Source organism: Physella acuta, unplaced genomic scaffold (genome assembly GCF_028476545.2).
Source record: "Physella acuta isolate Inbredline_101_S28 unplaced genomic scaffold, ASM2847654v3 ptg000079l, whole genome shotgun sequence".
Classification (NCBI taxonomy): domain Eukaryota; kingdom Metazoa; phylum Mollusca; class Gastropoda; family Physidae; genus Physella; species Physella acuta.
This window is the reverse complement of record NW_026731599.1, coordinates 383274-407063: the sequence shown is the minus strand read 5'-3', so window position 1 is coordinate 407063 and position 23790 is coordinate 383274. Positions and strand designations below refer to the sequence as shown.

Sequence of the window (23790 nt, the reverse complement as noted above, 5' to 3'; positions counted from 1 at the left end):
GGGTGTGGACAATCATGGTGGGGTGGGGTGTGGACCATTATGGTGGGGTGGGGTGTGGACCATTATGGTGGGGTGTGGACCATTATGGTGGGGTGGGGTGTGGACCATTATGGTGGGGTGTGGACCATTATGGTGGGGTGGGGTGTGGACCATTATGGTGGGGTGGGGTGTGGACCATTATGGTGGGGTGGGGTGTGGACCATTATGGTGGGGTGGGGTGTGGACCATTATGGTGGGGTGGGGTGTGGACCATTATGGTGGGGTGTGGACCATTATGGTGGGGTGGGGTGTGGACCATTATGGTGGGGTGGGGTGTGGACCATTATGGTGGGGTGTGGACCATCATGGTGGGGTGGGGTGTGGACCATTATGGTGGGGTTCTGACCATTATGGTGGGGTGTGGACCGTTATGGTGGGGTGTGGACCATCATGGTGGGGTGTGGATCATTATGGTGGAGTGTGGACCATTATGGTGGGGTGTGGACCATTATGGTGGAGTGTGGACCGTTATGGTGGGGTGTGGACCATTATGGTGGGGTGTGGACCATTATGGTGGGGTGTGGACCGTTATGGTGGAGTGTGGACCGTTATGGTGGGGTGTGGACCATTATGGTGGGGTGTGGACCGTTATGGTGGGGTGGGGTGTGGACCATTATGGTGGGGTGTGGACCGTTATGGTGGGGTGTGGACCATTATGGTGGGGTGTGGACCATTATGGTGAGGTGGGGTGTGGACCATTATGGTGGGGTGTGGACCATTATGGTGAGGTGGGGTGTGGACCATTATGGTGGGGTGTGGACCATTATGGTGGGGTGTGGACCATTATGGTGAGGTGGGGTGTGGACCATTATGGTGGGGTGTGGACCATTATGGTGGGGTGTGGACCATTATGGTGAGGTGGGGTGTGGACCATTATGGTGGGGTGTGGACCATTATGGTGGGGTGTGGACCATTATGGTGGGGTGTGGACCATTATGGTGGGGTGTGGACCATTATGGTGGGGTGTGGACCATTATGGTGGGGTGTGGACCATTATGGTGGGGTGTGGACCATTATGGTGGGGTGTGGACCATTATGGTGAGGTGGGGTGTGGACCATTATGGTGGGGTGGGGTGTGGACCATTATGGTGGGGTGTGGACCATCTTGGTGGGGTGTGGACCATTATGGTGGGGTGTGGACCATTATGGTGGGGTGTGGACCACTATGGTGGGGTGTGGACCATTATGGTGGGGTGTGGACCATCATGGTGGGGTGTGGACCATTATGGTGGGGTGTGGACCATTATGGTGGGGTGTGGACCATTATGGTGGGGTGTGGACCATTATGGTGGGGTGTGGACCATTATGGTGGGGTGTGGACCATTATGGTGGGGTGTGGACCATTATGGTGGGGTGTGGACCGTTATGGTGGGGTGGGGTGTGGACCATTATGGTGGGGTGTGGACCATTATGGTGGGGTGTGGACCATTATGGTGGGGTGTGGACCATTATGGTGGGGTGTGGACCATTATGGTGGGGTGTGGACCATTATGGTGGGGTGTGGACCATTATGGTGGGGTGTGGACCGTTATGGTGGGGTGGGGTGTGGACCATTATGGTGGGGTGTGGACCATCATGGTGGGGTGTGGACCATTATGGTGGGGTGTGGACCGTTATGGTGGGGTGGGGTGTGGACCATTATGGTGGGGTGTGGACCATTATGGTGGGGTGTGGACCATCATGGTGGGGTGTGGACCATTATGGTGGGGTGTGGACCGTTATGGTGGGGTGTGGACCATCCGGGTTGCCATTAGATAAGAAAATACTCGAGTCGCTTGTCCTTGCACATGGTGTCGTAGAGATCCTGGTACTTCAATGGAGCAGATTCTTTTAAACTGTTAATAAACAATGGAGCAGATTCTTTTAAACTGTTAATAAACAATGGAGCAGATTCTTTTAAACTGTTAATAAACAATGGAGCAGATTCTTTTAAACTGTTAATAAACAATGGAGCAGATTCTTTTAAACTGTTAATAAACAATGGAGCAGATTCTTTTAAACTGTTAATAAACAATGGAGCAGATTCTTTTAAACTGTTAATAAACAATGGAGCAGATTCTTTTAAACTGTTAATAAACAATGGAGCAGATTCTTTTAAACTGTTAATAAACAAGTGGCAATTTAGTTTGTGGATAATCTTCAAACTTTCAAGGTACATTGATCTCCAATGACAAGAAAAGAATATCTATTTCAAAAGTAGACATTAGGTTAGTAATTATAATAAAAAAATCCTAAATACAATAGCAAGAGGGGAGATAACAAACTTAACTACAGCTGACTTTCAACGTTGAACTAATGGGATCGGTTGAGGCTATCACAGACTAAGTAGGGTGCAGATAATTTCTTTAAATGATTGTCCCTGATTGGGTTTAAAGGAAATATTTTTTGATCATGCTTCTATTGAACGCTAAAACAAAGTTCAACATCTGTACAACCTGAGGGTCCGCTGACCTAAGTCACCCAACCAGAACTGACCGTCCACTGACCTAAGTCACCCAACCAGAACTGACCTAAGTCACCCAACCAGAACTGACCTAAGTCACCCAACCAGAACTGACCGTCCACTGACCTAAGTCACCCAACCAGAACTGACCGAAGTCACCCAACCAGAACTGACAGTACACTGATCAAAGTCACCCAACCAGAACTGACCGAAGTCACCCAACCAGAACTGACCGTCCACTGACCTAAGTCACCCAACCAGAACTGACCTAAGTCACCCAACCAGAAGTGACCTAAGTCACCCAACTAGAACTGACCGTCCACTGACCTAAGTCACCCAACCAGAACTGACCGAAGTCACCCAACCAGAACTGACAGTACACTGATCAAAGTCACCCAACCAGAACTGACCGAAGTCACCCAACCAGAACTGACCGTCCACTGACCTAAGTCACCCAACCAGAACTGACCTAAGTCACCCAACCAGAAGTGACCTAAGTCACCCAACCAGAACTGACCGTCCACTGACCTAAGTCACCCAACCAGAACTGACGTAAGTCACTCAAACAGAACTGACCGTCCACTGACCTAAGTCACCCAACCAGAACTGACCTAAGTCACCCAACCAGAACTGACCGTACACTGATCTCAGTCACCCAACCAGAACTGACGTAAGTCACTCAACCAGAACTGACCGTCCACTGACCTAAGTCACCCAACCAGAACTGACCTAGGTCACCCAACCAGAACTGACCAAGGTCACCCAACCAGAACTGACCTAAGTCACCCAACCAGAACTGACCTAAGTCACCCAACCAGAACTGACCGTCCACTGACCTAAGTCACCCAACCAGAACTGACCGAAGTCACCCAACCAGAACTGACAGTACACTGATCAAAGTCACCCAACCAGAACTGACCGAAGTCACCCAACCAGAACTGACCGTCCACTGACCTAAGTCACCCAACCAGAACTGACCTAAGTCACCCAACCAGAACTGACCTAAGTCACCCAACTAGAACTGACCGTCCACTGACCTAAGTCACCCAACCAGAACTGACCGTCCACTGACCTAAGTCACCCAACCAGAACTGACGTAAGTCACTCAAACAGAACTGACCGTCCACTGACCTAAGTCACCCAACCAGAACTGACCTAAGTCACCCAACCAGAACTGACCGTACACTGATCTCAGTCACCCAACCAGAACTGACGTAAGTCACTCAACCAGAACTGACCGTCCACTGACCTAAGTCACCCAACCAGAACTGACCTAGGTCACCCAACCAGAACTGACCAAGGTCACCCAACCAGAACTGACCTAAGTCACCCAACCAGAACTGACCTAAGTAACCCAACCAGAACTGACCGTCTACTGACCTAAGTCACCCAACCAGAACTGACCGTACACTGACCTAGGTCACCCAACCAGAACTGACCAAGGTCACCCAACCAGAACTGACCTAAGTCATCCAACCAGAACTGACCGTCCACTGACCTAAGTCACCCAACCAGAACTGACCGTCCACTGACTTAAGTCACCCAACCAGATCTGACCGTCCACTGACCTAAGTAAACCAACAAGAACTGACCGTCCACTGACTTAAGTCACCCAACCAGATCTGACCGTCCACTGACCTAAGTCACCCAACCAGAACTGACCGTCCACTGACCTAAGTCACCCAACCAGAACTGACCTAAGTCACCCAACCAGAACTGACCGTACACTGACCTAGGTTACCCAACCAGAACTGACCTAAGTCACCCAACCAGAACTGACCTAAGTCACCCAACCAGAACTGACCGTCCACTGACCTAAGTCACCCAACCATAACTGACCGAAGTCACCCAACCAGAACTGACCGTACACTGATCAAAGTCACCCAACCAGAACTGACCGAAGTCACCCAACCAGAACTGACCGTCCACTGACCTAAGTCACCCAACCAGAACTGACTTAAGTCACCCAACCAGAACTGACCTAAGTCACCCAACTAGAACTGACCGTCCACTGACCTAAGTCATCCAACCAGAACTGACCGTCCACTGACCTAAGTCACCCAACCAGAACTGACCGAAGTCACCCAACCAGAACTGACCGTACACTGATCTAAGTCACCCAACCAGAACTGACCGAAGTCACCCAACCAGAACTGATCGTCCACTGACCTAGGTCACCCAACCAGAACTGACCTAAGTCACCCAACCAGAACTGACCTAAGTCACCCAACTAGAACTGACCGTCCACTGACCGAAGTCACCCAACCAGAACTGACCGTACACTGATCTCAGTCACCCAACCAGAACTGACCTAGGTCACCCAACCAGAACTGACCTAAGTCACCCAACCAGAACTGACCTAAGTCACCCAACCAGAACTGACCGTCCACTGACCTAAGTCACCCAACCAGAACTGACCTAGGTCACCCAACCAGAACTGACCAAGGTCACCTAACCAGAACTGACCTAAGTCACCCAACAAGAACTGACCGTCCACTGACCTAAGTCACCCAACTAGAACTGACCTAAGTCACCCAACCAGAACTGACCTAAGTCACCCAACCAGAACTGACCGTCTACTGACCTAAGTCACCCAACCAGAACCAACCGTACACTGACCTAGGTCACCCAACCAGAACTGACCAAGGTCACCCAACCAGAACTGACCTAAGTCACCCAACCAGAACTGACCGTCTACTGACCTAAGTCACCCAACCAGAACTGACCGTCCACTGACCTAAGTCACCCAACCAGAACTGACCGTCCACTGACTTAAGTCACCCAACCAGATCTGACCGTCCACTGACCTAAGTCACCCAACCAGAACTGACCGTCCACTGACCTAAGTCACCCAACCAGAACTGACCTAAGTCACCCAACCAGAACTGACCGTCCACTGACCTACGTCACCCAACCAGAACCGACCTAAGTCACCCAACCAGAGCTGACCGTACACTGATCTCAGTCACCCAACCAGAACTGACGTAAGTCACTCAACCAGAACTGACCGTCCACTGACCTAAGTCACCCAACCAGAACTGACCTAAGTCACCCAACCAGAACTGACCGTACACTGATCTCAGTCACCCAACCAGAACTGACGTAAGTCACTCAACCAGAACTGACCGTCCACTGACCTAAGTCACCCAACCAGAACTGACCTAGGTCACCCAACCAGAACTGACCGTCTACTGACCTAAGTCACCCAACCAGAACTGACCGTACACTGACCTAGGTCACCCAACCAGAACTGACCAAGGTCACCCAACCAGAACTGACCTAAGTCATCCAACCAGAACTGACCGTCCACTGACCTAAGTCACCCAACCAGAACTGACCGTCCACTGACTTAAGTCACCCAACCAGATCTGACCGTCCACTGACCTAAGTCACCCAACAAGAACTGACCGTCCACTGACTTAAGTCACACAACCAGATCTGACCGTCCACTGACCTAAGTCACCCAACAAGAACTGACCGTCCACTGACCTAAGTCACCCAACCAGAACTGACCAAGGTCACCCAACCAGAACTGACCTAAGTCATCCAACCAGAACTGACCGTCCACTGACCTAAGTCACCCAACAAGAACTGACCGCCCACTGACTTAAGTCACCCAACCAGATCTGACCGTCCACTGACCTAAGTCACCCAACCAGAACTGACCGTCCACTGACCTAAGTCACACAACCAGAACTGACCTAAGTCACCCAACCAGAACTGACCGTCCACTGACCTACGTCACCCAACTAGAACTGACCGTCCACTGACCTAAGTCACCCAACCAGAACTGACCTAAGTCACCCAACCAGAACTGACCGTACACTGATCTCAGTCACCCAACCAGAACTGACGTAAGTCACTCAACCAGAACTGACCGTCCACTGACCTAAGTCACCCAACCAGAACTGACCTAAGTCACCCAACCAGAACTGACCTAAGTCACCCAACCAGAACTGACCTAATTCACCCAACCAGAACTGACCGTACACTGACCTAGGTCACCCAACCAGAACTGACCAAGGTCACCCAACCAGAACTGACCTAAGTCATCCAACCAGATCTGACCGTCCACTGACCTAAGTCACCCAACCAGAACTGACCGTCCACTGACTTAAGTCACCCAACCAGATCTGACCGTCCACTGACCTAAGTCACACAACCAGATCTGACCGTCCACTGACCTAAGTCACCCAACCAGAACTGACCGTCCACTGAAATAGGTCACCCAACCAGAACTCACCTAAGTCACCCAACCAGAACTGACCGTACACTGACCTAAGTCACCCAACTAGAAGTGACCTAAGTCACCCAACTAGAAGTGACCTAAGTCACCCAACCAGAACTGACCTAAGTTACCCAACCAGAACTGACCGTCCACTGACCTACGTCACCCAACCAGAACTGACCGTACACTGACCTAAGTTACCCAACTAGAAGTGACCTAAGTCACCCAACCAGAACTGACCGTCCACTGACCTAAGTCACCCAACCAGAACTGACCGAAGTCACCCAACCAGAACTGACCGTACACTGACCTAGGTTACCCAACCAGAACTGACCAAGGTCACCCAACCAGAACTGACCTAAGTCACCCAACCAGAACTGACCGTCCACTGACCTAAGTCACCCAACCAGAACTGACCGTCCACTGACTTAAGTCACCCAACCAGATCTGACCGTACACTGACCTAAGTCACCCAACCAGAACTGACCGTCCACTGACAGAAGTCACCCAACCAGAACTGACCTAAGTCACCCAACCAGAACTGACCTAAGTCACCCAACCAGAACTGACCGTCCACTGACCTAAGTCACCCAACCAGAACTGACCTAAGTCACCCAACCAGAACTGACCGTCCACTGACCGAAGTCACCCAACCAGAACTGACCGTCCACTGACCTACGTCGCCGAACCAGAACTGACCGTCCACTGACCTAAGTCACCCAACCAGAACTGACCTAGGTCACCCAACCAGAACTGACCGTCCACTGACCTAAGTCACCCAACCAGAACTGACCGTCCACTGACTTAAGTCACCCAACCAGATCTGACCGTACACTGACCTAAGTCACCCAACCAGAACTGACCGTCCACTGACCTAAGTCACCCAACCAGAACTGACCTAAGTCACCCAACCAGAACTTACCGTCCACTGACTTAAGTCACCCAACCAGATCTGACCGTCCACTGACCTAAGTCACCCAACAAGAACTGACCGTCCACTGACTTAAGTCACCCAACCGGATCTGACCGTCCACTGACCTAAGTCACCCAACAAGAACTGACCGTCCACTTACCTAGGTCACCCAACCAGAACTCACCTAAGTCACCCAACCAGAACTAACCGTACACTGACCTAAGTCACCCAACTAGAAGTGACCTTAGTCACCCAACTAGAAGTGACCTAAGTCACCCAACCAGAACTGACCGTCCACTGACCTAAGTCACCCAACCAGAACTGACCGAAGTCACCCAACCAGAACTGACCGTACACTGACCTAGGTTACCCAACCAGAACTGACCAAGGTCACCCAACCAGAACTGACCTAAGTCACCCAACCAGAACTGACCGTCCACTGACCTAAGTCACCCAACCAGAACTGACCGTCCACTGACTTAAGTCACCCAACCAGATCTGACCGTACAATGACCTAAGTCACCCAACCAGAACTGTCCGTCCACTGACCGAAGTCACCCAACCAGAACTGACCTAAGTCACCCAACGAGAACTGACCTAAGTCACCCAACCAGAACTGACCGTCCACTGACCTAAGTCACCCAACCAGAACTGACCTAAGTCACCCAACCAGAACTGACCGTCCACTGACTTAAGTCACCCAACCAGATCTGACCGTCCACTGACCTAAGTCACACAACCAGATCTGACCGTCCACTGACCTAAGTCACCCAACCAGAACTGACCGTCCACTGAAATAGGTCACCCAACCAGAACTCACCTAAGTCACCCAACCAGAACTGACCGTACACTGACCTAAGTCACCCAACTAGAAGTGACCTAAGTCACCCAACTAGAAGTGACCTAAGTCACCCAACCAGAACTGACCTAAGTTACCCAACCAGAACTGACCGTCCACTGACCTACGTCACCCAACCAGAACTGACCGTACACTGACCTAAGTTACCCAACTAGAAGTGACCTAAGTCACCCAACCAGAACTGACCGTCCACTGACCTAAGTCACCCAACCAGAACTGACCGAAGTCACCCAACCAGAACTGACCGTACACTGACCTAGGTTACCCAACCAGAACTGACCAAGGTCACCCAACCAGAACTGACCTAAGTCACCCAACCAGAACTGACCGTCCACTGACCTAAGTCACCCAACCAGAACTGACCGTCCACTGACTTAAGTCACCCAACCAGATCTGACCGTACACTGACCTAAGTCACCCAACCAGAACTGACCGTCCACTGACAGAAGTCACCCAACCAGAACTGACCTAAGTCACCCAACCAGAACTGACCTAAGTCACCCAACCAGAACTGACCGTCCACTGACCTAAGTCACCCAACCAGAACTGACCTAAGTCACCCAACCAGAACTGACCGTCCACTGACCGAAGTCACCCAACCAGAACTGACCGTCCACTGACCTACGTCGCCGAACCAGAACTGACCGTCCACTGACCTAAGTCACCCAACCAGAACTGACCTAGGTCACCCAACCAGAACTGACCGTCCACTGACCTAAGTCACCCAACCAGAACTGACCGTCCACTGACTTAAGTCACCCAACCAGATCTGACCGTACACTGACCTAAGTCACCCAACCAGAACTGACCGTCCACTGACCTAAGTCACCCAACCAGAACTGACCTAAGTCACCCAACCAGAACTTACCGTCCACTGACTTAAGTCACCCAACCAGATCTGACCGTCCACTGACCTAAGTCACCCAACAAGAACTGACCGTCCACTGACTTAAGTCACCCAACCAGATCTGACCGTCCACTGACCTAAGTCACCCAACAAGAACTGACCGTCCACTTACCTAGGTCACCCAACCAGAACTCACCTAAGTCACCCAACCAGAACTGACCGTACACTGACCTAAGTCACCCAACTAGAAGTGACCTTAGTCACCCAACTAGAAGTGACCTAAGTCACCCAACCAGAACTGACCGTCCACTGACCTAAGTCACCCAACCAGAACTGACCGAAGTCACCCAACCAGAACTGACCGTACCCTGACCTAGGTTACCCAACCAGAACTGACCAAGGTCACCCAACCAGAACTGACCTAAGTCACCCAACCAGAACTGACCGTCCACTGACCTAAGTCACCCAACCAGAACTGACCGTCCACTGACTTAAGTCACCCAACCAGATCTGACCGTACAATGACCTAAGTCACCCAACCAGAACTGACCGTCCACTGACCGAAGTCACCCAACCAGAACTGACCTAAGTCACCCAACGAGAACTGACCTAAGTCACCCAACCAGAACTGACCGTCCACTGACCTAAGTCACCCAACCAGAACTGACCTAAGTCACCCAACCAGAACTGACCATCCACTGACCGAAGTCACCCAACCAGAACTTACCGTCCACTAACCTACGTCACCGAACCAGAACTGACCGTCCACTGACCTAAGTCACCCAACCAGAACTGACCTAGGTCACCCAACCAGAACTGACCGTCCACTGACCTAAGTCACCCAACCAGAACTGACCGTCCACTGACTTAAGTCACCCAACCAGATCTGACCGTACACTGACCTAAGTCACCCAACCAGAACTGACCGTCCACTGACCGAAGTCACCCAACCAGAACTGACCTAAGTCACCCAACCAGAACCGACTGTCCACTGACCTAAGTCACCCAACCAGAACTGACCTAAGTCACCCAACCAGAACTGACCGTCCACTGACCTAAGTCACCCAACCAGAACTGACCTAAGTCACCCAACCAGAACTGACCGTCCACTGACCGAAGTCACCCAACCAGAACTGACCGTCCACTGACCTACGTCGCCGAACCAGAACTGACCGTCCACTGACCTAAGTCACCCAACCAGAACTGACCTAGGTCACCCAACCAGAACTGACCGTCCACTGACCTAAGTCACCCAACCAGAACTGACCGTCCACTGACTTAAGTCACCCAACCAGATCTGACCGTACACTGACCTAAGTCACCCAACCAGAACTGACCGTCCACTGACCTAAGTCACCCAACCAGAACTGACCTAAGTCACCCAACCAGAACTTACCGTCCACTGACTTAAGTCACCCAACCAGATCTGACCGTCCACTGACCTAAGTCACCCAACAAGAACTGACCGTCCACTGACTTAAGTCACCCAACCGGATCTGACCGTCCACTGACCTAAGTCACCCAACAAGAACTGACCGTCCACTTACCTAGGTCACCCAACCAGAACTCACCTAAGTCACCCAACCAGAACTAACCGTACACTGACCTAAGTCACCCAACTAGAAGTGACCTTAGTCACCCAACTAGAAGTGACCTAAGTCACCCAACCAGAACTGACCGTCCACTGACCTAAGTCACCCAACCAGAACTGACCGAAGTCACCCAACCAGAACTGACCGTACACTGACCTAGGTTACCCAACCAGAACTGACCAAGGTCACCCAACCAGAACTGACCTAAGTCACCCAACCAGAACTGACCGTCCACTGACCTAAGTCACCCAACCAGAACTGACCGTCCACTGACTTAAGTCACCCAACCAGATCTGACCGTACAATGACCTAAGTCACCCAACCAGAACTGTCCGTCCACTGACCGAAGTCACCCAACCAGAACTGACCTAAGTCACCCAACGAGAACTGACCTAAGTCACCCAACCAGAACTGACCGTCCACTGACCTAAGTCACCCAACCAGAACTGACCTAAGTCACCCAACCAGAACTGACCGTCCACTGACTTAAGTCACCCAACCAGATCTGACCGTCCACTGACCTAAGTCACACAACCAGATCTGACCGTCCACTGACCTAAGTCACCCAACCAGAACTGACCGTCCACTGAAATAGGTCACCCAACCAGAACTCACCTAAGTCACCCAACCAGAACTGACCGTACACTGACCTAAGTCACCCAACTAGAAGTGACCTAAGTCACCCAACTAGAAGTGACCTAAGTCACCCAACCAGAACTGACCTAAGTTACCCAACCAGAACTGACCGTCCACTGACCTACGTCACCCAACCAGAACTGACCGTACACTGACCTAAGTTACCCAACTAGAAGTGACCTAAGTCACCCAACCAGAACTGACCGTCCACTGACCTAAGTCACCCAACCAGAACTGACCGAAGTCACCCAACCAGAACTGACCGTACACTGACCTAGGTTACCCAACCAGAACTGACCAAGGTCACCCAACCAGAACTGACCTAAGTCACCCAACCAGAACTGACCGTCCACTGACCTAAGTCACCCAACCAGAACTGACCGTCCACTGACTTAAGTCACCCAACCAGATCTGACCGTACACTGACCTAAGTCACCCAACCAGAACTGACCGTCCACTGACAGAAGTCACCCAACCAGAACTGACCTAAGTCACCCAACCAGAACTGACCTAAGTCACCCAACCAGAACTGACCGTCCACTGACCTAAGTCACCCAACCAGAACTGACCTAAGTCACCCAACCAGAACTGACCGTCCACTGACCGAAGTCACCCAACCAGAACTGACCGTCCACTGACCTACGTCGCCGAACCAGAACTGACCGTCCACTGACCTAAGTCACCCAACCAGAACTGACCTAGGTCACCCAACCAGAACTGACCGTCCACTGACCTAAGTCACCCAACCAGAACTGACCGTCCACTGACTTAAGTCACCCAACCAGATCTGACCGTACACTGACCTAAGTCACCCAACCAGAACTGACCGTCCACTGACCTAAGTCACCCAACCAGAACTGACCTAAGTCACCCAACCAGAACTTACCGTCCACTGACTTAAGTCACCCAACCAGATCTGACCGTCCACTGACCTAAGTCACCCAACAAGAACTGACCGTCCACTGACTTAAGTCACCCAACCAGATCTGACCGTCCACTGACCTAAGTCACCCAACAAGAACTGACCGTCCACTTACCTAGGTCACCCAACCAGAACTCACCTAAGTCACCCAACCAGAACTGACCGTACACTGACCTAAGTCACCCAACTAGAAGTGACCTTAGTCACCCAACTAGAAGTGACCTAAGTCACCCAACCAGAACTGACCGTCCACTGACCTAAGTCACCCAACCAGAACTGACCGAAGTCACCCAACCAGAACTGACCGTACCCTGACCTAGGTTACCCAACCAGAACTGACCAAGGTCACCCAACCAGAACTGACCTAAGTCACCCAACCAGAACTGACCGTCCACTGACCTAAGTCACCCAACCAGAACTGACCGTCCACTGACTTAAGTCACCCAACCAGATCTGACCGTACAATGACCTAAGTCACCCAACCAGAACTGACCGTCCACTGACCGAAGTCACCCAACCAGAACTGACCTAAGTCACCCAACGAGAACTGACCTAAGTCACCCAACCAGAACTGACCGTCCACTGACCTAAGTCACCCAACCAGAACTGACCTAAGTCACCCAACCAGAACTGACCATCCACTGACCGAAGTCACCCAACCAGAACTTACCGTCCACTAACCTACGTCACCGAACCAGAACTGACCGTCCACTGACCTAAGTCACCCAACCAGAACTGACCTAGGTCACCCAACCAGAACTGACCGTCCACTGACCTAAGTCACCCAACCAGAACTGACCGTCCACTGACTTAAGTCACCCAACCAGATCTGACCGTACACTGACCTAAGTCACCCAACCAGAACTGACCGTCCACTGACCGAAGTCACCCAACCAGAACTGACCTAAGTCACCCAACCAGAACCGACTGTCCACTGACCTAAGTCACCCAACCAGAACCGACCTAAGTCACCCAACCAGAACTGACCGTCCACTGACCTAAGTCACCCAACCAGAACCGACCTAAGTCACCCAACCAGAACTGACTTCAGTCACCCAACCAGAACTGACCGTCCACTGACCTAAGTTACCCAACCAGAACTGACCGTCCACTGACCTAAGTCACCCAACCAGAACTAACCTAGGTCACCCAACCAGAACTGACCGTCCACTGACCTAAGTCACCCAACCAGAACTGACCGTCCACTGACTTAAGTCACCCAACCAGATCTGACCGTACACTGACCTAAGTCACCCAACCAGAACTGACCGTCCACTGACCTAAGTCACCCAACCAGAACTGACCTAAGTCACCCAACCAGAACTGACCGTCCACTGACTTAAGTCACCCAACCAGATCTGACCGTCCACTGACCTAAGTCACCCAACAAGAACTGACCGTCCACTTACCTAGGTCACCCAACCAGAACTCACCTAAGTCACCCAACCAGAACTGACCGTACACTGACCTAAGTCACCCAACTAGAAGTGACCTAAGTCACCCAACTAGAAGTGACCTAAGTCACCCAACCAGAACTGACCGTCCACTGACCTAAGTCACCCAACCAGAACTGACCGAAGTCACCCAACCAGAACTGACCGTACACTGACCTAGGTTACCCAACCAGAACTGACCAAGGTCACCCTACCAGAACTGACCTAAGTCACCCAACCAGAACTGACCGTCCACTGACCTAAGTCACCCAACCAGAACTGACCGTCCACTGACTTAAGTCACCCAACCAGATCTGACCGTCCACTGACCTAAGTCACCCAACCAGAACTGACCGTCCACTGACCGAAGTCACCCAACCAGAACTGACCTAAGTCACCCAACCAGATCTGACCGTACACTGACCTAAGTCACCCAACCAGAACTGACCGTCCACTGACAGAAGTCACCCAACCAGAACTGACCTAAGTCACCCAACCAGAACTGACCTAAGTCACCCAACCAGAACTGACCGTCCACTGACCTAAGTCACCCAACCAGAACTGACCTAAGTCACCCAACCAGAACTGACCGTCCACTGACCGAAGTCACCCAACCAGAACTGACCGTCCACTGACCTACGTCGCCGAACCAGAACTGACCGTCCACTGACCTAAGTCACCCAACCAGAACTGACCTAGGTCACCCAACCAGAACTGACCGTCCACTGACCTAAGTCACCCAACCAGAACTGACCGTCCACTGACTTAAGTCACCCAACCAGATCTGACCGTACACTGACCTAAGTCACCCAACCAGAACTGACCGTCCACTGACCTAAGTCACCCAACCAGAACTGACCTAAGTCACCCAACCAGAACTTACCGTCCACTGACTTAAGTCACCCAACCAGATCTGACCGTCCACTGACCTAAGTCACCCAACAAGAACTGACCGTCCACTGACTTAAGTCACCCAACCAGATCTGACCGTCCACTGACCTAAGTCACCCAACAAGAACTGACCGTCCACTTACCTAGGTCACCCAACCAGAACTCACCTAAGTCACCCAACCAGAACTGACCGTACACTGACCTAAGTCACCCAACTAGAAGTGACCTTAGTCACCCAACTAGAAGTGACCTAAGTCACCCAACCAGAACTGACCGTCCACTGACCTAAGTCACCCAACCAGAACTGACCGAAGTCACCCAACCAGAACTGACCGTACACTGACCTAGGTTACCCAACCAGAACTGACCAAGGTCACCCAACCAGAACTGACCTAAGTCACCCAACCAGAACTGACCGTCCACTGACCTAAGTCACCCAACCAGAACTAACCGTCCACTGACTTAAGTCACCCAATCAGATCTGACCGTACAATGACCTAAGTCACCCAACCAGAACTGACCGTCCACTGACCGAAGTCACCCAACCAGAACTGACCTAAGTCACCCAACGAGAACTGACCTAAGTCACCCAACCAGAACTGACCGTCCACTGACCTAAGTCACCCAACCAGAACTGACCTAAGTCACCCAACCAGAACTGACCGTCCACTGACTTAAGTCACCCAACCAGATCTGACCGTCCACTGACCTAAGTCACACAACCAGATCTGACCGTCCACTGACCTAAGTCACCCAACCAGAACTGACCGTCCACTGAAATAGGTCACCCAACCAGAACTCACCTAAGTCACCCAACCAGAACTGACCGTACACTGACCTAAGTCACCCAACTAGAAGTGACCTAAGTCACCCAACTAGAAGTGACCTAAGTCACCCAACCAGAACTGACCTAAGTTACCAACCAGAACTGACCGTCCACTGACCTACGTCACCCAACCAGAACTGACCGTACACTGACCTAAGTTACCCAACTAGAAGTGACCTAAGTCACCCAACCAGAACTGACCGTCCACTGACCTAAGTCACCCAACCAGAACTGACCGAAGTCACCCAACCAGAACTGACCGTACACTGACCTAGGTTACCCAACCAGAACTGACCAAGGTCACCCAACCAGAACTGACCTAAGTCACCCAACCAGAACTGACCGTCCACTGACCTAAGTCACCCAACCAGAACTGACCGTCCACTGACTTAAGTCACCCAACCAGATCTGACCGTACACTGACCTAAGTCACCCAACCAGAACTGACCGTCCACTGACAGAAGTCACCCAACCAGAACTGACCTAAGTCACCCAACCAGAACTGACCTAAGTCACCCAACCAGAACTGACCGTCCACTGACCTAAGTCACCCAACCAGAACTGACCTAAGTCACCCAACCAGAACTGACCGTCCACTGACCGAAGTCACCCAACCAGAACTGACCGTCCACTGACTTAAGTCACCCAACCAGATCTGACCGTACAATGACCTAAGTCACCCAACCAGAACTGACCGTCCACTGACCGAAGTCACCGAACCAGAACTGACCTAAGTCACCCAACGAGAACTGACCTAAGTCACCCAACCAGAACTGACCGTCCACTGACCTAAGTCACCCAACCAGAACTGACCTAAGTCACCCAACCAGAACTGACCGTCCACTGACCGAAGTCACCCAACCAGAACTGACCGTCCACTGACCTACGTCACCGAACCAGAACTGACCGTCCACTGACCTAAGTCACCCAACCAGAACTGACCTAGGTCACCCAACCAGAACTGACCGTCCACTGACCTAAGTCACCCAACCAGAACTGACCGTCCACTGACTTAAGTCACCCAACCAGATCTGACCGTACACTGACCTAAGTCACCCAACCAGAACTGACCGTCCACTGACCGAAGTCACCCAACCAGAACTGACCTAAGTCACCCAACCAGAACCGACTGTCCACTGACCTAAGTCACCCAACCAGAACCGACCTAAGTCACCCAACCAGAACTGACCGTCCACTGACCTAAGTCACCCAACCAGATCTGACCGTACACTGACCTAAGTCACCCAACCAGAACTGACCGTCCACTGACAGAAGTCACCCAACCAGAACTGACCTAAGTCACCCAACCAGAACTGACCTAAGTCACCCAACCAGAACTGACCGTCCACTGACCTAAGTCACCCAACCAGAACTGACCTAAGTCACCCAACCAGAACTGACCGTCCACTGACCGAAGTCACCCAACCAGAACTGACCGTCCACTGACCTACGTCGCCGAACCAGAACTGACCGTCCACTGACCTAAGTCACCCAACCAGAACTGACCTAGGTCACCCAACCAGAACTGACCGTCCACTGACCTAAGTCACCCAACCAGAACTGACCGTCCACTGACTTAAGTCACCCAACCAGATCTGACCGTACACTGACCTAAGTCACCCAACCAGAACTGACCGTCCACTGACCTAAGTCACCCAACCAGAACTGACCTAAGTCACCCAACCAGAACTTACCGTCCACTGACTTAAGTCACCCAACCAGATCTGACCGTCCACTGACCTAAGTCACCCAACAAGAACTGACCGTCCACTGACTTAAGTCACCCAACCAGATCTGACCGTCCACTGACCTAAGTCACCCAACAAGAACTGACCGTCCACTTACCTAGGTCACCCAACCAGAACTCACCTAAGTCACCCAACCAGAACTGACCGTACACTGACCTAAGTCACCCAACTAGAAGTGACCTTAGTCACCCAACTAGAAGTGACCTAAGTCACCCAACCAGAACTGACCGTCCACTGACCTAAGTCACCCAACCAGAACTGACCGAAGTCACCCAACCAGAACTGACCGTACACTGACCTAGGTTACCCAACCAGAACTGACCAAGGTCACCCAACCAGAACTGACCTAAGTCACCCAACCAGAACTGACCGTCCACTGACCTAAGTCACCCAACCAGAACTAACCGTCCACTGACTTAAGTCACCCAATCAGATCTGACCGTACAATGACCTAAGTCACCCAACCAGAACTGACCGTCCACTGACCGAAGTCACCCAACCAGAACTGACCTAAGTCACCCAACGAGAACTGACCTAAGTCACCCAACCAGAACTGACCGTCCACTGACCTAAGTCACCCAACCAGAACTGACCTAAGTCACCCAACCAGAACTGACCGTCCACTGACTTAAGTCACCCAACCAGATCTGACCGTCCACTGACCTAAGTCACACAACCAGATCTGACCGTCCACTGACCTAAGTCACCCAACCAGAACTGACCGTCCACTGAAATAGGTCACCCAACCAGAACTCACCTAAGTCACCCAACCAGAACTGACCGTACACTGACCTAAGTCACCCAACTAGAAGTGACCTAAGTCACCCAACTAGAAGTGACCTAAGTCACCCAACCAGAACTGACCTAAGTTACCAACCAGAACTGACCGTCCACTGACCTACGTCACCCAACCAGAACTGACCGTACACTGACCTAAGTTACCCAACTAGAAGTGACCTAAGTCACCCAACCAGAACTGACCGTCCACTGACCTAAGTCACCCAACCAGAACTGACCGAAGTCACCCAACCAGAACTGACCGTACACTGACCTAGGTTACCCAACCAGAACTGACCAAGGTCACCCAACCAGAACTGACCTAAGTCACCCAACCAGAACTGACCGTCCACTGACCTAAGTCACCCAACCAGAACTGACCGTCCACTGACTTAAGTCACCCAACCAGATCTGACCGTACACTGACCTAAGTCACCCAACCAGAACTGACCGTCCACTGACAGAAGTCACCCAACCAGAACTGACCTAAGTCACCCAACCAGAACTGACCTAAGTCACCCAACCAGAACTGACCGTCCACTGACCTAAGTCACCCAACCAGAACTGACCTAAGTCACCCAACCAGAACTGACCGTCCACTGACCGAAGTCACCCAACCAGAACTGACCGTCCACTGACCTACGTCGCCGAACCAGAACTGACCGTCCACTGACCTAAGTCACCCAACCAGAACTGACCTAGGTCACCCTACCAGAACTGACCGTCCACTGACCTAAGTCACCCAACCAGAACTGACCGTCCACTGACTTAAGTCACCCAACCAGATCTGACCGTACACTGACCTAAGTCACCCAACCAGAACTGACCGTCCACTGACCTAAGTCACCCAACCAGAACTGACCTAAGTCACCCAACCAGAACTTACCGTCCACTGACTTAAGTCACCCAACCAGATCTGACCGTCCACTGACCTAAGTCACCCAACAAGAAATGACCGTCCACTGACTTAAGTCACCCAACCAGATCTGACCGTCCACTGACCTAAGTCACCCAACAAGAACTGACCGTCCACTTACATAGGTCACCCAACCAGAACTCACCTAAGTCACCCAACCAGAACTGACCGTACACTGACCTAAGTCACCCAACTAGAAGTGACCTTAGTCACCCAACTAGAAGTGACCTAAGTCACCCAACCAGAACTGACCGTCCACTGACCTAAGTCACCCAACCAGAACTGACCGAAGTCACCCAACCAGAACTGACCGTACCCTGACCTAGGTTACCCAACCAGAACTGACCAAGGTCACCCAACCAGAACTGACCTAAGTCACCCAACCAGAACTGACCGTCCACTGACCTAAGTCACCCAACCAGAACTGACCGTCCACTGACTTAAGTCACCCAACCAGATCTGACCGTACAATGACCTAAGTCACCCAACCAGAACTGACCGTCCACTGACCGAAGTCACCGAACCAGAACTGACCTAAGTCACCCAACGAGAACTGACCTAAGTCACCCAACCAGAACTGACCGTCCACTGACCTAAGTCACCCAACCAGAACTGACCTAAGTCACCCAACCAGAACTGACCGTCCACTGACCGAAGTCACCCAACCAGAACTGACCGTCCACTGACCTACGTCACCGAACCAGAACTGACCGTCCACTGACCTAAGTCACCCAACCAGAACTGACCTAGGTCACCCAACCAGAACTGACCGTCCACTGACCTAAGTCACCCAACCAGAACTGACCGTCCACTGACTTAAGTCACCCAACCAGATCTGACCGTACACTGACCTAAGTCACCCAACCAGAACTGACCGTCCACTGACCGAAGTCACCCAACCAGAACTGACCTAAGTCACCCAACCAGAACCGACTGTCCACTGACCTAAGTCACCCAACCAGAACCGACCTAAGTCACCCAACCAGAACTGACCGTCCACTGACCTAAGTCACCCAACCAGAACCGACCTAAGTCACCCAACCAGAACTGACTTCAGTCACCCAACCAGAACTGACCGTCCACTGACCTAAGTTACCCAACCAGAACTGACCGTCCACTGACCTAAGTCACCCAACCAGAACTGACCTAGGTCACCCAACCAGAACTGACCGTCCACTGACCTAAGTCACCCAACCAGAACTGACCGTCCACTGACTTAAGTCACCCAACCAGATCTGACCGTCCACTGACCTAAGTCACCCAACAAGAACTGACCGTCCACTGACTTAAGTCACCCAACCAGATCTGACCGTCCACTGACCTAAGTCACCCAACAAGAACTGACCGTCCACTGACTTAAGTCACCCAACCAGATCTGACCGTCCACTGACCTAAGTCACCCAACAAGAACTGACCGTCCACTTACCTAGGTCACCCAACCAGAACTCACCTAAGTCACCCAACCAGAACTGACCGTACACTGACCTAAGTCACCCAACTAGAAGTGACCTTAGTCACCCAACTAGAAGTGACCTAAGTCACCCAACCAGAACTGACCGTCCACTGACCTAAGTCACCCAACCAGAACTGACCGAAGTCACCCAACCAGAACTGACCGTACCCTGACCTAGGTTACCCAACCAGAACTGACCAAGGTCACCCAACCAGAACTGACCTAAGTCACCCAACCAGAACTGACCGTCCACTGACCTAAGTCACCCAACCAGAACTGACCGTCCACTGACTTAAGTCACCCAACCAGATCTGACCGTACAATGACCTAAGTCACCCAACCAGAACTGACCGTCCACTGACCGAAGTCACCCAACCAGAACTGACCTAAGTCACCCAACGAGAACTGACCTAAGTCACCCAACCAGAACTGACCGTCCACTTACCTAAGTCACCCAACCAGAACTGACCTAAGTCACCCAACCAGAACTGACCGTCCACTGACCGAAGTCACCCAACCAGAACTGACCGTCCACTGACCTACGTCACCGAACCAGAACTGACCGTCCACTGACCTAAGTCACCCAACCAGAACTGACCTAGGTCACCCAACCAGAACTGACCGTCCACTGACCTAAGTCACCCAACCAGAACTGACCGTCCACTGACTTAAGTCACCCAACCAGATCTGACCGTACACTGACCTAAGTCACCCAACCAGAACTGACCGTCCACTGACCGAAGTCACCCAACCAGAACTGACCTAAGTCACCCAACCAGAACCGACTGTCCACTGACCTAAGTCACCCAAACAGAACCGACCTAAGTCACCCAACCAGAACTGACCGTCCACTGACCGAAGTCACCCAACCAGAACTGACCGTCCACTGACCTACGTCACCGAACCAGAACTGACCGTCCACTGACCTAAGTCACCCAACCAGAACTGACCTAGGTCACCCAACCAGAACTGACCGTCCACTGACCTAAGTCACCCAACCAGAACTGACCGTCCACTGACTTAAGTCACCCAACCAGATCTGACCGTACACTGACCTAAGTCACCCAACCAGAACTGACCGTCCACTGACCGAAGTCACCCAACCAGAACTGACCTAAGTCACCCAACCAGAACCGACTGTCCACTGACCTAAGTCACCCAACCAGAACCGACCTAAGTCACCCAACCAGAACTGACCGTCCACTGACCTAAGTCACCCAACCAGAACCGACCTAAGTCACCCAACCAGAACTGACTTCAGTCTTCCAACCAGAACTGACCGTCCACTGACCTAAGTTACCCAACCAGAACTGACCGTCCACTGACCTAAGTCACCCAACCAGAACTGACCTAGGTCACCCAACCAGAACTGACCGTCCACTGACCTAAGTCACCCAACCAGAACTGACCGTCCACTGACTTAAGTCACCCAACCAGATCTGACCGTACACTGACCTAAGTCACCCAACCAGAACTGACCGTCCACTGACCTAAGTCACCCAACCAGAACTGACCGTCCACTGACTTAAGTCACCCAACCAGATCTGACCGTCCACTGACCTAAGTCACCCAACAAGAACTGACCGTCCACTGACTTAAGTCACCCAACCAGATCTGACCGTCCACTGACCTAAGTCACCCAACAAGAACTGACCGTCCACTGACTTAAGTCACCCAACCAGATCTGACCGTCCACTGACCTAAGTCACCCAACAAGAACTGACCGTCCACTTACCTAGGTCACCCAACCAGAACTCACCTAAGTCACCCAACCAGAACTGACCGTACACTGACCTAAGTCACCCAACTAGAAGTGACCTTAGTCACCCAACTAGAAGTGACCTAAGTCACCCAACCAGAACTGACCGTCCACTGACCTAAGTCACCCAACCAGAACTGACCGAAGTCACCCAACCAGAACTGACCGTACCCTGACCTAGGTTACCCAACCAGAACTGACCAAGGTCACCCAACCAGAACTGACCTAAGTCACCCAACCAGAACTGACCGTCCACTGACCTAAGTCACCCAACCAGAACTGACCGTCCACTGACTTAAGTCACCCAACCAGATCTGACCGTACAATGACCTAAGTCACCCAACCAGAACTGACCGTCCACTGACCGAAGTCACCCAACCAGAACTGACCTAAGTCACCCAACGAGAACTGACCTAAGTCACCCAACCAGAACTGACCGTCCACTGACCTAAGTCACCCAACCAGAACTGACCTAAGTCACTCAACCAGAACTGACCGTCCACTGACCGAAGTCACCCAACCAGAACTGACCGTCCACTGACCTACGTCACCGAACCAGAACTGACCGTCCACTGACCTAAGTCACCCAACCAGAACTGACCTAGGTCACCCAACCAGAACTGACCGTCCACTGACCTAAGTCACCCAACCAGAACTGACCGTCCACTGACTTAAGTCACCCAACCAGATCTGACCGTACACTGACCTAAGTCACCCAACCAGAACTGACCGTCCACTGACCGAAGTCACCCAACCAGAACTGACCTAAGTCACCCAACCAGAACCGACTGTCCACTGACCTAAGTCACCCAACCAGAACCGACCTAAGTCACCCAACCAGAACTGACCGTCCACTGACCTAAGTCACCCAACCAGAACCGACCTAAGTCACCCAACCAGAACTAACTTCAGTCACCCAACCAGAACTGACCGTCCACTGACCTAAGTTACCCAACCAGAACTGACCGTCCACTGACCTAAGTCACCCAACCAGAACTGACCTAGGTCACCCAACCAGAACTGACCGTCCACTGACCTAAGTCACCCAACCAGAACTGACCGTCCACTGACTTAAGTCACCCAACCAGATCTGACCGTACACTGACCTAAGTCACCCAACCAGAACTGACCGTCCACTGACCTAAGTCACCCAACCAGAACTGACCTAAGTCACCCAACAAGAACTGACCGTCCACTGACTTAAGTCACCCAACCAGATCTGACCGTCCACTGACCTAAGTCACCCAACAAGAACTGACCGTCCACTGACTTAAGTCACCCAACCAGATCTGACCGTCCACTGACCTAAGTCACCCAACAAGAACTGACCGTCCACTTACCTAGGTCACCCAACCAGAACTCACCTAAGTCACCCAACCAGAACTGACCGTACACTGACCTAAGTCACCCAACTAGAAGTGACCTTAGTCACCCAACTAGAAGTGACCTAAGTCACCCAACCAGAACTGACCGTCCACTGACCTAAGTCACCCAACCAGAACTGACCG

At 52.0% G+C, this 23790-nt stretch overlaps 1 protein-coding gene across 1 annotated transcript in view; it reads right to left on the bottom strand.

The window, feature by feature from the left end:
* Positions 1-1735: 1735 nt before the first annotated feature.
* Positions 1736-23790, bottom strand: part of LOC131954838 (dynein regulatory complex subunit 7) — a 59883-nt gene continuing 37828 nt past the window's right edge. The window contains exon 18 of the mRNA XM_059318653.1: positions 1736-1874. Within this exon, the coding sequence (XP_059174636.1) occupies positions 1790-1874 (85 nt within the window). The 3' untranslated portion in view covers positions 1736-1789. The remainder of the gene's footprint in view (positions 1875-23790) is intronic.